Below are 14,053 nucleotides of genomic sequence, written 5' to 3' on the forward strand. Positions count from 1 at the left end.
ATTTGTATTATAAGTTAACACCATAATTTATAATAATCTATATTTTTCAATTTAACTATTTACTGAAAAATTTAGTTATGATATAAATTTTATAAAGCGAAGTGTAATTAAGGTATAATTATATATTGATATAAGATCACAAAAGATACAAAACCAGAAAAGTGTATTACCAATTTATCTTTTTCATTAATTGCAACATTTTTAATATCTTATGTAAAGAATATTTTATATTAATAATCAAAATAATAATAACAGCAATAATTTATTTCTTACCATTATCGCTATACAAGAATACTTTTCTTTTATTACAACAAACAAATATTGCAAATTTTTATTACTATATACTATATACTATATTCAAGTAAACATTTCAAATATTTTATAATATCTGATTTAAAATTATATACCTTGAAATTAAATTTGTTGGTGGAAGATATCCTATAACACTATGTTTCACAAGAGAAATAATTGTGCTTACCCTGGCATTCTTTAATGATAAAGAAGAACTAATTAAATCGCACGACTTTTATCAATGTTTTTTTTTTTTTATTAAAGATATATCAATATTATATATTAGAGATTATTTTAAAAAGTACCTAGTATTTTTATAAACAAGAAATTTTCACTTTTTATGATGGAATTTTATATAGAAGATGCACGGTGTTATGAATGCAACTTTGCTGTGATACAATGATTTGTTATATATTTAGAATAAAAATTACGTCATCAAATAATGCTCCACCTTTTCTGCAACAATCATTTACCTACTGTAACCAATCAGATGTTAGAAATGTAGATTGCCTTTTGTGAAATATTATTTCAAACAATGAAGTAGAATTATATAGATATGAAACCTTGTAGAATATTGAAGAAATGTCATCATTTTCTCTTATTTAATTCATATAAAATAAGTAATAAATAAAACTGTTAGAAGAATTACAATTAAATACACAAACAGCAAGAGATTGTTCCAAATTACCTTTTATTAATACAATTTTCAATGTTATAAGACCTTAAATTTTAAGTTTAATAATATAACACACTTATTTGAAGTAAAACATGTATTTAGAAAATTGTATTAAATTAAAAGTACCATTTCTTTTTCTAATTTTAATCTTACTTTCAATATCAATTTTTATTATTAAGCATCATTCCTGATAAAATATCTCTTTCAATGATATAAGTATGGCTTTCACTAAAAATGATTCTTATGATTAATGTAAGTATGATATAAAATAGAAATATGATTATTAAGTTGCATTTTACCTACTAGTTTAGATTCTTTAATCAAGTATAAATTGAAAATAGAACATTCGACTTATATAGTTCTATGAATCAGAACATGAACCCAAGGTTCATGGTATGGAAACAATGGGTGTGTTGGAAATATTTTATTGATGTATCACGTAATACCTAGAGGCATACTTTATTAAACGCAAGTCAGAAGTATTATAAAAGTTATTTTAAATTCCTGGTAATAATTAATAATACAAGTAACTAGGATTAAATAAGAACCTAATTTTTAAATTCTTGAAACTCAAATTTGAAATTTTGTAAAATTTCGAAACTCTCGAAGTTTCTGTGAAATGTGAATATTGTTTTATAAAGAGAATATTTGGTATTAAATATTGAATTTATACTTTTACAATTACAATTAAATGCTAATCTTCGTATATCTTTAAAAATAATTTGTAATTATACACGAATCGAAAATTTTGAAGCGTTACGAATGATCTTTCATTAATTTTACATTTTATTTTACCTGCATTTCGAAAATTTTCGAATTCGAAAATTCAGAGAAAAATTAAATCTTTTCATTTCTCAAAATTCGAAATTTTTGAAAAACCATCCCTAGAAATATCTAAGTGTATATTTATTTTTATCCTTTTATGACATTATATTTGTTTTTTAATTACTTGAAATTAATACTATTAACTTTAAATGTAACATTTTATAAGTTGAATAATATCAAGTGTATAATTTAGAAAAGCTTGTTAAAATCATTTAATATAGTAACATGGCGCTGTTAGCAGTCTACTAATCGATTGAAGAGTATCAGTAAGGTCGACACTCTGTAGCTTCTTTCGTACGAATTGTTTGTGCCGTGGGAGAACGTTCTCTTTCAACAAAGTATTAACCGTGTAATTTGAAAAATGGCATGGTTATGTAGTCGTGCTGCTTTCCGGACATGTCGACGCACATTTTTGAGCGATGCTGTTAAATACAAAGAACAGAATGGTAAAGTGAACATATTTTCTAAGTATATTTATTTAAGTATTTTACGATTTTATATTACATAATATGATCTAGTTTATTAGTTTTACATAATTCCCAATTCATTTTAAGTAGGTAATACGATTTTTTTCAATAAAATTCTTGTTTCAGGTATTCCCGAACCATTAGATCTTGCGACAGGTTTGGAAAAACGAGAATTACTTGCCGCAGCAGCTGGCAATTTTGTAAGTTTCTATCTTTTCTAGTTTTCTAAGTCAGTTCTGAATTAATTAAAAATTTTGTATTATTTGCAACTTTGTTTTGTATAATTTTTCTAGATAATTAAATATAATTTTATTTTTAAGATAATTAAAAAATTTCCAAATATAATTTTTATATTTTTAGGATTTTAATGTCAAGATTATTTTAGATAATATAAATTCGTTTCATTGATATTTTAATTTGTCATTATTATTGTTATTTTATTGTTTTATTTTAGGATCCATATCATATGAAAGCCATAGAAATATCGCGTGATAGCACAAGAGAATCGCCAAATTTAGTACCAAGTGCATTCAAGAGTCGTCTTGTTGGTTGCATTTGTGAACCAGATACATCACATGTGAATTGGATGTGGTTACATGATGGTCAACCACGTCGTTGTGAATGTGGTCATTGGTTTAAGCTTACTGAAGTTGCTCCATTATAATGTAATGCCATTTCTTATTAATTAGTCATTTCTTAAAATAATAGAATTAATATTATATGATACTGCCAATTGTTTTTATTTACAACCATTTCATAATCCTATCTTTCAAATTTTGCATGTACTTTTAAAATATTGGTATTCTAAGTACTCATAGTTTTGAATCATTCTATATAATTTATTATAAACTGTACAATTTAAAAATTATTTGATTATTAAATTTCTAAATATAACAGATGTTTCTTTGCTGATAAATTTTACAATTTATATATAAGTTGCATTATTACACATAAATTTATGTTATATTTGTATTATTTCAAAACTTAATGAATGAATTGCATGGCTTAATGAAAATCATCTTGGTGCACTTTAAAAAGCAAAGATGAAATTTACAAATATAAAGATCAATAATTTTTTAACTCTGAGTTACATATTTTTGAAGGTCTTTTTATTTATTATACATCAGTTTAATACATATGAGTTATTCAAATGTAGTCATTTTAAACAATAAATAATGATATACTAAAGAAATATGTGTAAACATGTTTTGATGATAATATGTATAGATATTACAATATTCTGTGCAAAACGTGAAATTTATTTTATATTTATATTATTTGCACATATAAATTAATTTTATGATTGTGAAATATTGTAAACATGATATATATCAATTTTTATTTTTATGTTATAAAAATCATGAATTTTATCAATTCTAAGTTTATCACAGTCACAGTATAATTGTAAATTTATTTATATTTAATTTTCAAATTCACAATCATAAAAATATTACAATATTATGCAAGAATGAAATTAATCAAATTCATACTATAATACAGGCTTCATTTCATATTTTATACAATAATTATCTATGCATTTAATTTCAGCATACAGATTTTATGAACACAAGTAATACATTTTTTTAATGTTATACTTCAAAATTTACAAAGATTCTATAAGAATCCCCAATTTGTATTCTCATATCAATTTCAACAGAATCATGATTATAATAAATGAATAAACTATTATCATTTACTTTATAATTGTGCTAATTTGTATTAAGTTATTATGCTTTAGACCTATTATTAAATAATATTAAAAATTCCTAAAAATTTGTTTTAAACACAATATACACTTTGATATTCTCTTTGAAAAGGGACATTTCTTGTACTTATTAAAACATCAGTCCTTGGTCTACGAAAGAGTAGTACATGTGGTTCTAAAAAATGATTTAAATTTAAGATAAATAATATCATGTTGTTTAATTTACAATATAGTTATGTTAAATATAAACATTTAATTTATTTTATAATTAATTAAAATCTAAATAAATAGTAATTTAAATACGTTTAACAGAATTCATTAAAAGGCCCAACAAACATATACAAAATTAATAAGCAGGATCACGTATTATCAGATTATTCCTTTCATGCATAAAGTTTTATAATTCTATAAAAATTATATGATATATGAAAAATTTAATTTGTATTCTTTAATTAATTCTTTTTTGTGAAATAGAAAATTATAAAGAGTTTTATTTCATTTCTGAATTTAATATTAATACTATTATTTTTATTAAACTAAAAAAAGTAAGGTCTTATATGAAAACATATAAATATACACGTAAATATGAAAATAATGTGAGTAATGTTAATGAAATTAACATGGATATTAGATCAAATTAAATATGTTATAATCAAACAGTGCTATTATTATGAAACGTACAAATATATGTATTTTTACCTGGTACATGCATCATATAATGTACCCAGCCTGGACTTTGTTGAACTCCTAAATTTCTCCATTCTGTTTCTGACATAAGATGCGTTTTTGGAACATGTCTTCCTAAATCAGCAGGTAAAATAACATGTCTGTAAAGAAATACATTTTTTTATTACAAATTAATACTCATAATTATGCAAAATTTTAATATTAGTTATAAAAACATTTATAGATCATTAAAATAAACATATTCTAGCAAATGTAAAGAAAAAATAGATACATAATATAGATTAATTTTTTTCATATATTTTTATATTAAATAAAATATGTAACAAGATTAGATACATATATAAATTAAATGTTATATATAAAAATTTATTTCAATATTTTAAAATCTATATATTTATATATTTTAATTTAACACTTTAATGACTTACTTAATATTTTAACACGAATTAACTAAACTTTTGTACAAACCTATATTCATATTTATCGTCGTTGTATTTTTCAGAATATTGTATTTGATCAGTTGGCATTTTGAATGTTGAAGTATAGACTTAAGAATCTTTTTCTTTTATAAAATTTATAGCCATAACAATTGTATATACTCATACAATAATAAATTTCACCTTCTTTTGATGACGTCAAATAAGTTGCAGCACTCGATACAATTGATACTAAAATTTTTTCAAAAGTTACAACAAGTAGCAGCACGTTTAAGAAACTAATACGCCCTCTAGTAGTTTTACCTAAGTTATATTAAATGCAAAAAGTTATTAAAATTGTTAACGGAAAAGAAATCTATTAAAACAATAGATTAGACAGATCTACAATATTTGACAAAATATTAAATTTAATGAATCAATAGGATTTTGGTTTTTATTAATAATTACAAAATGCAAGATTTATGTCCACTATGTTTGAAAAAGGGCATAAAAAAGAAAATAAAATTATTGCAAATTAATTTACAAGAAGCTGTATGGGTATGCGAAGAAGATAAGGTAGATTTCTTATATTAATATTCAAAAACATAAATATAATGTTTTTTTCCATTGCTAGAATTTTCACTGTTTAATAACATAACCTCATATTCAATGATATTTAAATTATTCACAGCCTAAAGTGCTTAATTTCAATTTAAAAGTTTTTTAAATTTTGGTATCAAATTATTTAATTATGTTATATATATATAAGAACTTAATTATATCATTATAAATGGAGTTAATTGATTTAACAACTGAGAGCTCTATTTAACGATAGAAATTAATTTAAAGAACAAACATAGTTACATTTTTATAACCAGAAATATGATAATGTTATTTATTATTACATTTCTACTTTGTATTAAATAGTTTATTTATTTTATATTTTAGTGCATATGGCCTTTTGGATACGAGAATTTTGTATTTTGCCCAAGAGTAGTAGGAAAAAGTTGGTCTTGTTATTGGGATGATTTTAAACCAACAATACCAAGATTAAAAGAAAATCCTGAAATATTATTAACTAGTACACCTACAGTATCTCTCAAATGTACACAAAAAGAAATTGTTACTAATTCAAATGTACATTGTTTAGAAAATGTTAATGACATAAGTAACAATTCAAACATAGATTCAAAAACTATTTTTACTGACCTATGTACTCCTGTTTTTGAAGGACCAAATATAATATCAAATATTAAAAGTGAAGAAGATTGCAATGAAAATAAAATTGTAAATGATGAAGTCACTACTAGTGGTATAAATGTACATAATAGTAGTTTGCAATCGAGTGATACGAAAGTTAAAAATGAATATGTAAATTCAATAAATAAACAAAACGAAGAACAAGATGATATTTTTATAGAAAATATTAAAAATATAAACAATATAAAAACAATTCCTAAAATAATAAATATTGAGAAAACAAATGTTGATGTGTCCACTATTAAGATAGAAAATAAAACTTCTATTCATGAAGAATTAAATGAAAAGATTTTAGATAGTAATAAGATTGTAGATATTACTGGCCCTAAATTAACATCAGAAGTTAAGAAATTATCAAACAAATTATCAGACTTAAAATCAACTATAAGTATTAAAGGTGTACAAAAGTCTAATTTAAATGTAACTATGATGAAAATAGATGGTTTACCACCCATAACATTATCTTTTGAAATGCCTGTGTATAATACAAGTCCTGAAACAGTTATAGCTAATACTCAACAAAATGATTATAAGAAGAATAATACAAGATCAAATAATCCAGAAACAAAAGTTACACCTACAAAACGAAATGTAACTAGTGGTAAACAGTATGAAAAATTCAGTTTCAGTGTTATTAAGAAAAAAATGGAATCAAATAATTCAATTGATATTAACAAAGCTAATAATAATTCTTTAAATTTAAAGACAGATCCACAAGTTCAAGAAATAAAAAATAATTCAACAAAAACTGTTTGTGCACTAAATCAATGCAATAATTCTGTGACTTGTTTATCAAGTCAAGAAAATGTCACATTTAATACTTCGAGAAATACTGATGTAAATATAGCTACTGATTTAGAAGATCTATTAAGTAATGCTTATACTGCTTCTGAAGATATAAATGATGAATGGATAAATTCTCTACTGCGCTGACATTAAATTAATGCTGTAATTTATTATAATTAATTATTTCATCAAAACAGTATTATACAGTTTCCTATATTATTCATATTAATTTAAAATCTTACAATAATTGTTATAAATAGATTGCTTAATGTTAGAATAATAATATAATAATATCATGATAAGTAAATGAAATAAGATGTAAAAAATATAAATGTACGAGTTCTTTTTCAAGTTATGCAATATTTGAGAAATTTAATTAAATTATTTTGTATATACATATTTTAGTAAGTTGTTTATTTGTACAGTCTTTCATAAACATAGTAATTAAAAATTATATTTTCATTAACTTATCAAAATATTTGCAAGTTGTAATTACTTTATTATGTAGAATTTTATTTCTAATATTATGACTGTTTTATTATAAAATTTATTATATATTAATTTTTAATTTTGCATTATGTTTTTGAGATTAATATACAGGAATATTATATATTTAATAGATATTCACTATATGGAGGCACAGCTTTATTATGTAATACATTATGTGTTTAAATATGTATATTATAAGTATTATAATAGTCTTTTTGATTAATTACATAATATATTTCTAGAATATTTTATTTATTTTATTTAAATCATTTGTAAATTTTAGTATAAAAATAATTTTATTTTTATACAATCCCAAAATAAAGGAAAGTATCTACACTATTTATTATTCCTTGTAACCCATTTAAACAATGTAAATTTTAGATAACTATACTAGGATTATTGTATGGTTTTCATATTATTAAAGAAAAATTGATATAAATATTATAATTCTTTTATAATATATTTTGATATAAATAAGCTGTACTCATATTTTATGGTTGTTTTATGTATATTATGTATGTTACAATATAATACAATTATGCATAAATTGTTGCGATAATATATATAGTAAAAATTATTTTTTTAATATAATCAGTACTGTCAAGATATCATTATTTTAAGATATTATAATTAGACATAATATATTTTGAAAATATTATCATCCACTGAAAAAAGTCTCCACATAGTTTATGATCCAGTTATTTAATAAATATAATATTTATGTAAATTTTCTTAAAATCGTCAAAATAATCATTATTAAGTGTAAATTATATAATGTTACCAGAAGCTTTTACACATTTCTCATAATTATAAATTGACAATAAATTTATTTTTGAAGCTATCGTATTTATACAATATTCTTAAACGCAAAATATTCGTAATTTAAATTGAACTTCAAAATACTTTAAATGAGTGATAATGAATATACAAAAAAATTAAATTCTAAGAAAACAAGCCTATTATACAATATAATATATTTTTTAGAAGATTTTAAGATATTTGTAGAATATAAAGTAAGAACACAGTGAAAGTGAAAGTAAAATATGCAGAAAATTATTGCAAAAAATATATTTATATTGTACAATTACAGTAAATTGCAAAACAAAATGGTTATTTACCAATGAATAAAAAGACGTTTACAAGTACTTTGCATTCAGCTTTTTTCTTTGTCTTTTAAAATTTTTCGACCTAACAAATCATATTTGGAATGATCTTGATCTGTATCAGAACTACATTCACTGTCGCTAGAATCATCATAAGAACCAAGGCCAGGTAAAATTCCAATACATTTCATGCCTCCTGTTTCATGTGTCATATCTTCATGTTGTAAAGTATCACTTTTAAATGTAGATTCACATTCAGTGACTATCTGTTCATTTATTTCACAGTCTTCCTTTTTCAATGTGTCTTTATTTTCATCAGATATTTTTCTCTTGACACCTCGAGTAACATCTGTACAAATACAATAAGTTAATATTAGAATTAAATAAATATTAAGGATTTTCTTCCTCACTACTAATAGTATTTAACAATTTTTAATATAGTTTTAATCTTTTTGATAATTACTATCATTACTTTCCAACATAATTCTATCAATTCTAACAGTTGGAATCATTCAAAAATTTAATATGATAAAAATTTTTAGTTACCTTGTTTTTGTTTTTCAGGTCGTTTAACTACAACACCGGCTAATAATTTTAATTGTGAAGTACGACTACTAAAAAATAAAATTTATCTTTTAATGTCAAAATATAAATTATTATTAAATTAACAACAAACATGACAACGAAAATGATTATGTACTGAGATTATTTATCAAATATTATATCATAAATTTCAAAATGTTTAAAGTCTAATACTAATAACAGGGAAGGGAATTACATTTATTACAAACATATTAGATAAATTAATATATTACCTCCCAGAAGAAACATTTTTATTTACAATTTGAGGATTTTTTAATTCTTGTTTTAATTTTTCATTTAAAGATTTTTCTTGTAATGAAGCAACTGCAGCTTTAAAGTCGCGCATTTCTTTTTCTTCTTCAAGATTTTTTTTACGTTCTTCTTCTAATTTTGTTCTATCTACCAGATCCAAAAATTCCACTTCATCATCATCTAAACCTTTTATCATATTTTCTATAATTAAGAATATAAGTTTATGACATAATGAAATATATGTTAATTACTGGATATATCTATTATAAAATTTATATATTTGATTATATTCTGAAATGTTTAACTTACTTAGCTTATGTGCTTCTTCATATTCTGCGTCCCTTTTATTTTTTTGTTCTTGTAGCCGTTCATACAAAGATCTTGAATCATATGATTCTTCTGGAGCTTCTACAAAATATTAAAAGACATAGTAACAAGAGACAACTTATAGTAGTTAAAATATAAACAGAAAATATAAGGAACAGAAAAACAATGTTATAACGTTTATTTTAAATATGATATAATTTTTATGTACATTTGTTGTAATAAAGATAGTGTTTTCATATTTTAGCAAATGAAACAATTAAAAAATGTTAATTTCATAAACAATTTTCTTCAATTTACATTTTATAATATAATTTGTTTATTATTATATTTCAAGAATTGAAGATAGAATTTAATGAATGTATATCATTTATAATACATAGTTAATAATAATAATATTTATAATATATTAAAAGAAACAAACAAAAGATATATATATATATTCTAATTATTATAAAAATTATAAATCATAGAATAAATGAATTTTAAGAATCATACTTTTCAATGTAGTTTAAAAAATAAATATATGAATTTATTGTTATCATATATTATTATAATTTATCATAGACCAATTTAAGAAAATTGGCACAATTGTTATGTTGCAATAGTCTAGTTATATTTAAAATATATTATAGTTTTATATTAATTAAACATATTCTTAAAATAAATTGTTAAAATATAATATATAATGAAAATATTAAAAACCTAATGGTTGGTCTGCAGTTCGTACACGTTCCCATTCTTCTTGACGTATTCTTCGCTGTTCTGCAATCTCAGCTTCTGATATAAATCCTGAACTCATTATGAACTAAAAAAAAGTTGAGATACAAAATATTAATTTTTAGTCATTTAAAATATTATTTGATGCAAGTAACATCAAAGATTTATTTGCTATGATTAATATTTCTCCAAATAATGTATTGAAAATAGTAATATATTCCTTATTTTATTGATATTAACAATTACATTGTACATTCAATAAATTATAAAAAATTCAATAAATCATATAAATGAAAGATAATTAATTTATAGGATTATAATGTTTTAGTACAATTAAATGGCTAACATTATGTAAGAAAACATAAATAAATGAATACTTTTATTACAATCAGTAATGTTATATATTACATAGCATTTGATATATAACATACACGTATATTTATAATAAAATTTTTTTATTAATACTTACCAATCTTATCTATAGTAATCTTTGACAGATTATACAAATATTTAATAGCACAAAGAATGTATGTTTTCAATGTCTGTGAAGTTTTTACTTTTATGAACACTCAGCACTTATAATTAATTATTCACTTTTCACCATAATTAAATATCGAAATTTGTTTAAAATAGTTTTTATTTAGGTTTTATATTTAATACTTTAAATTAAAAGTTTCAAACATTAAATTAAATGATTTAAAACATTAATATTTTTCTAGGAATATTTGACATTCTGTATTTTAGTCACAAAACCTTCTTTTTTTAAATTTATTATATTACCAATAAAATGTTACGAGATGTTAATTATATTTTAGTTTAGTTAAAATATTTTTAATATATAGATAAATTTAATAATGTTTTTAAATCAGTAAGTGAAGATAAATATTTAGTACTTTTTGAAAAATATAGAGGTTAAGTTCTACATTTAAACTTGTACAATTATAATTGAAGACTTACAAATTGAATATTTTATTATAAATAGATCACTTTTTTTACACAATTAAAGTCAGACTGAACGATATTTTGCATTACCTTATCATTACCTATGTCACGAAAACGATGTCCTGCAAATTAACTGCTCGAAGTTGACCAAGCTATACACGCATGCGTAAAACATTAGACAAGTGTTACATATGTGTGAGTGTATGCAAAATATAAATGTTCACTATAAGTAACTATGATATTAGAAGATTTAGATGCATATTCTATACAGTATTTAATAAAGCTACATTATATAGTAAAATATTTATTTTGTCTAATTTATATTTATAATATAATATATTATACAACTTGTCACACTAACACAACATAATTAACAGGGATTATCTTAAATTATTCAAGAATTCTATATTCTATATTAATACTAAATAATAACATATATAAAAAATAACAAAGTTCAATAATTGACTTTACTATAATGTAGAATGAGGAGAATAATAAACGTTATAAAATTATTTCAAATATTTTTATTCCTTAAGTAAATCATACATAAGTTTCTGGGAATTCGAATGTTACATCCCGACCTGTTAGCTTCTTATAGACAGCTACAAAGGTGTTGACCTAGTAAATAAAACATTGCTTTAAATACTTCATATCAGTTGTTAATAAAAGGTATAAAGATAGTTAATTTATATTTTATTAGTATAGAAATAAAAACGAAATTTTAAGTATTACATTTTAAAATAATATTCAATGTTAAAAATATATTTACCTTATGTTCAATGTTCGTTTGTTCATTTTTATCTAAATGAACTTTAATAAGTTGTTTACCATCAAGTTTAATTCTGATACGCTTTCCAACAATCTCTACAGGATATACTAAATCTTCTAATAATGCATCATATACTGCAGTTAACGTACGGCTAAAAAGCAAATTTGATATATATTTATTAACAATATATATAATAGTATATACAAGCAAAAATGTTAATACTTTTGATAAAATAACATACCTTCTTGGTCTTTTCTGCTTATTTTTAGTACGTGTTTTCCTAGTTGGCTTGGGCAAAATTTTACGTTCTCCAACAAACATAACATGTTTCCCAGAAAACTTTTTCTCTAATTCACGTACAAGTCTAGTTTGAATTTTTTGAAATGCCTTCAACTTTGGCATAGGTACATAGATAATGATGCACTAGATAAAAGATATTAATTTAATTTATATAATTGCATACTTGTTTAAAGAAACTTTATTTTAATTTCGAACATCGTGTAAGGGAACTGACATTATTCCCAGATTCCAGCATCTCAATGACAATATTTTTACAAATATTTAATTAATTTTCTGCTATTCATATATATGAGAAAATTATTGACAAAAACTACAAAATGTTATTTTACCTTCTTATCATTTGTAATTTCGATTTCACGTGCTTTAGTAATATAAAGTTCTCTTAATTGTGACTTTAAATCACTGTTCGTTTCCAGTTCTTGTAGAGCTTGGGAAATGCTGGCTTCGAAAGCATCAGGTTCAGCATCACCACTCTTTATTATTTTAGGATTTGCAGTATACATCTAAAAAATATTTGGAGGTTAAGATTTTTGTTCTTGTTTATACACAGATACTTTTGTAAGTTTTAGTCGATTCCTTTACTTAATAAGAATTTTAATTAAAAGAAATATTTCGTTTCAAGTTTCTAAAATAAATAAAAGTATAATCTTAAAGTTAAATATTATGAACTACAATATGCTGTCAAATAAGTACATTGTAACAAATAGAATCCAATTTTATCAAATTTTATATATACGATCCAAAGATATATATTAGTTCATCTGGTAAATTGCACTGTTATGAATAACATGCAAAGTATCATTTAATGTTTTCTAATTCATTTTAACTTTGTTTTTAACTAAAAACTGAACTGTTATTCGCGTGTACCTTGACGATATCTGCACCGGGTGAAAAAGATCCAATATACCCATAGATAGATTTACCAACCGTTCTATTCACAAAATGTCTCTATATTTCTAGTCACATTTATATATCTATAATTATTTAATATATAGTTCATAAGTATAATTTTTCAATCGTCGTTATATTATTAATTACATTTTAATTCATAATTTCAATTAGTTACTTTTTATCTAAAATTATTTCCTGGTAATTTCTTACAATATTTTCGTTAAATATATATTTTCTCAAAAGTTTGTTTTTAAGATATTCAAATATTCTGTTCTATCGAAAAAAAAATTTTTTTTAAACATTTGATATAATTATAATACTTTTATATATACAGATCAATTAAATATATACACATATATGTACTTATATATGTACATGTAATCCATGTAATATATATGTATTTTATATTTAAAACATTATGATAATTTTTAAAATAAAATACCTTAATAAATCATAATGTTATTAAATATTTTGTGTTGAAGCGATTTTTAAGTATTTTCAATTTTATTATGTATTTGTCAATTTTATGAATGAATTTTATTTTGTAATTTCATATTGAAGATGTATT

The 14,053-nt window shown here is 22.0% G+C and overlaps 5 protein-coding genes across 5 annotated transcripts; 2 read left to right on the forward strand and 3 right to left on the reverse strand.

The window, feature by feature from the left end:
* The first annotated feature begins 2,153 nt into the window (after positions 1 to 2,153).
* On the forward strand, positions 2,154 to 2,923 carry LOC143221133 (cytochrome c oxidase subunit 5B, mitochondrial). Its single transcript, XM_076446652.1, has 3 exons — positions 2,154 to 2,238; positions 2,386 to 2,459; positions 2,714 to 2,923. Exons 1-3 carry the CDS (start codon positions 2,154 to 2,156, stop codon positions 2,921 to 2,923), a joined length of 369 nt encoding a protein of 122 aa, XP_076302767.1.
* A 1,115-nt stretch (positions 2,924 to 4,038) lies between these two features.
* On the reverse strand, positions 4,039 to 5,178 carry LOC143221132 (cyclin-dependent kinases regulatory subunit). Its single transcript, XM_076446651.1, has 3 exons — positions 5,120 to 5,178; positions 4,664 to 4,791; positions 4,039 to 4,139 (listed from the first exon to the last, which is right to left on the reverse strand). Exons 1-3 carry the CDS (start codon positions 5,176 to 5,178, stop codon positions 4,039 to 4,041), a joined length of 288 nt encoding a protein of 95 aa, XP_076302766.1.
* A 360-nt stretch (positions 5,179 to 5,538) lies between these two features.
* Positions 5,539 to 7,260, forward strand: LOC143221131 (uncharacterized). The gene is made up of 2 exons (XM_076446650.1): positions 5,539 to 5,643; positions 6,016 to 7,260. The coding sequence occupies exons 1-2, from the start codon at positions 5,539 to 5,541 to the stop codon at positions 7,258 to 7,260; spliced, it is 1,350 nt and encodes a 449-aa protein (XP_076302765.1).
* A 1,495-nt stretch (positions 7,261 to 8,755) lies between these two features.
* On the reverse strand, positions 8,756 to 10,665 carry LOC143221135 (PSME3-interacting protein). The gene is made up of 5 exons (XM_076446653.1): positions 10,569 to 10,665; positions 9,849 to 9,947; positions 9,521 to 9,740; positions 9,252 to 9,319; positions 8,756 to 9,054 (listed from the first exon to the last, which is right to left on the reverse strand). The coding sequence occupies exons 1-5, from the start codon at positions 10,663 to 10,665 to the stop codon at positions 8,756 to 8,758; spliced, it is 783 nt and encodes a 260-aa protein (XP_076302768.1).
* A 1,400-nt stretch (positions 10,666 to 12,065) lies between these two features.
* Positions 12,066 to 13,515, reverse strand: LOC143221130 (small ribosomal subunit protein eS7-like). The gene is made up of 5 exons (XM_076446649.1): positions 13,462 to 13,515; positions 12,924 to 13,097; positions 12,536 to 12,717; positions 12,295 to 12,445; positions 12,066 to 12,143 (listed from the first exon to the last, which is right to left on the reverse strand). Exons 2-5 carry the CDS (start codon positions 13,095 to 13,097, stop codon positions 12,066 to 12,068), a joined length of 585 nt encoding a protein of 194 aa, XP_076302764.1. The 5' UTR covers positions 13,462 to 13,515.
* Between the last annotated feature and the right edge of the window lie 538 nt (positions 13,516 to 14,053).

This window comes from Lasioglossum baleicum, unplaced genomic scaffold (genome assembly GCF_051020765.1).
Source record: "Lasioglossum baleicum unplaced genomic scaffold, iyLasBale1 scaffold1943, whole genome shotgun sequence".
Classification (NCBI taxonomy): domain Eukaryota; kingdom Metazoa; phylum Arthropoda; class Insecta; order Hymenoptera; family Halictidae; genus Lasioglossum; species Lasioglossum baleicum.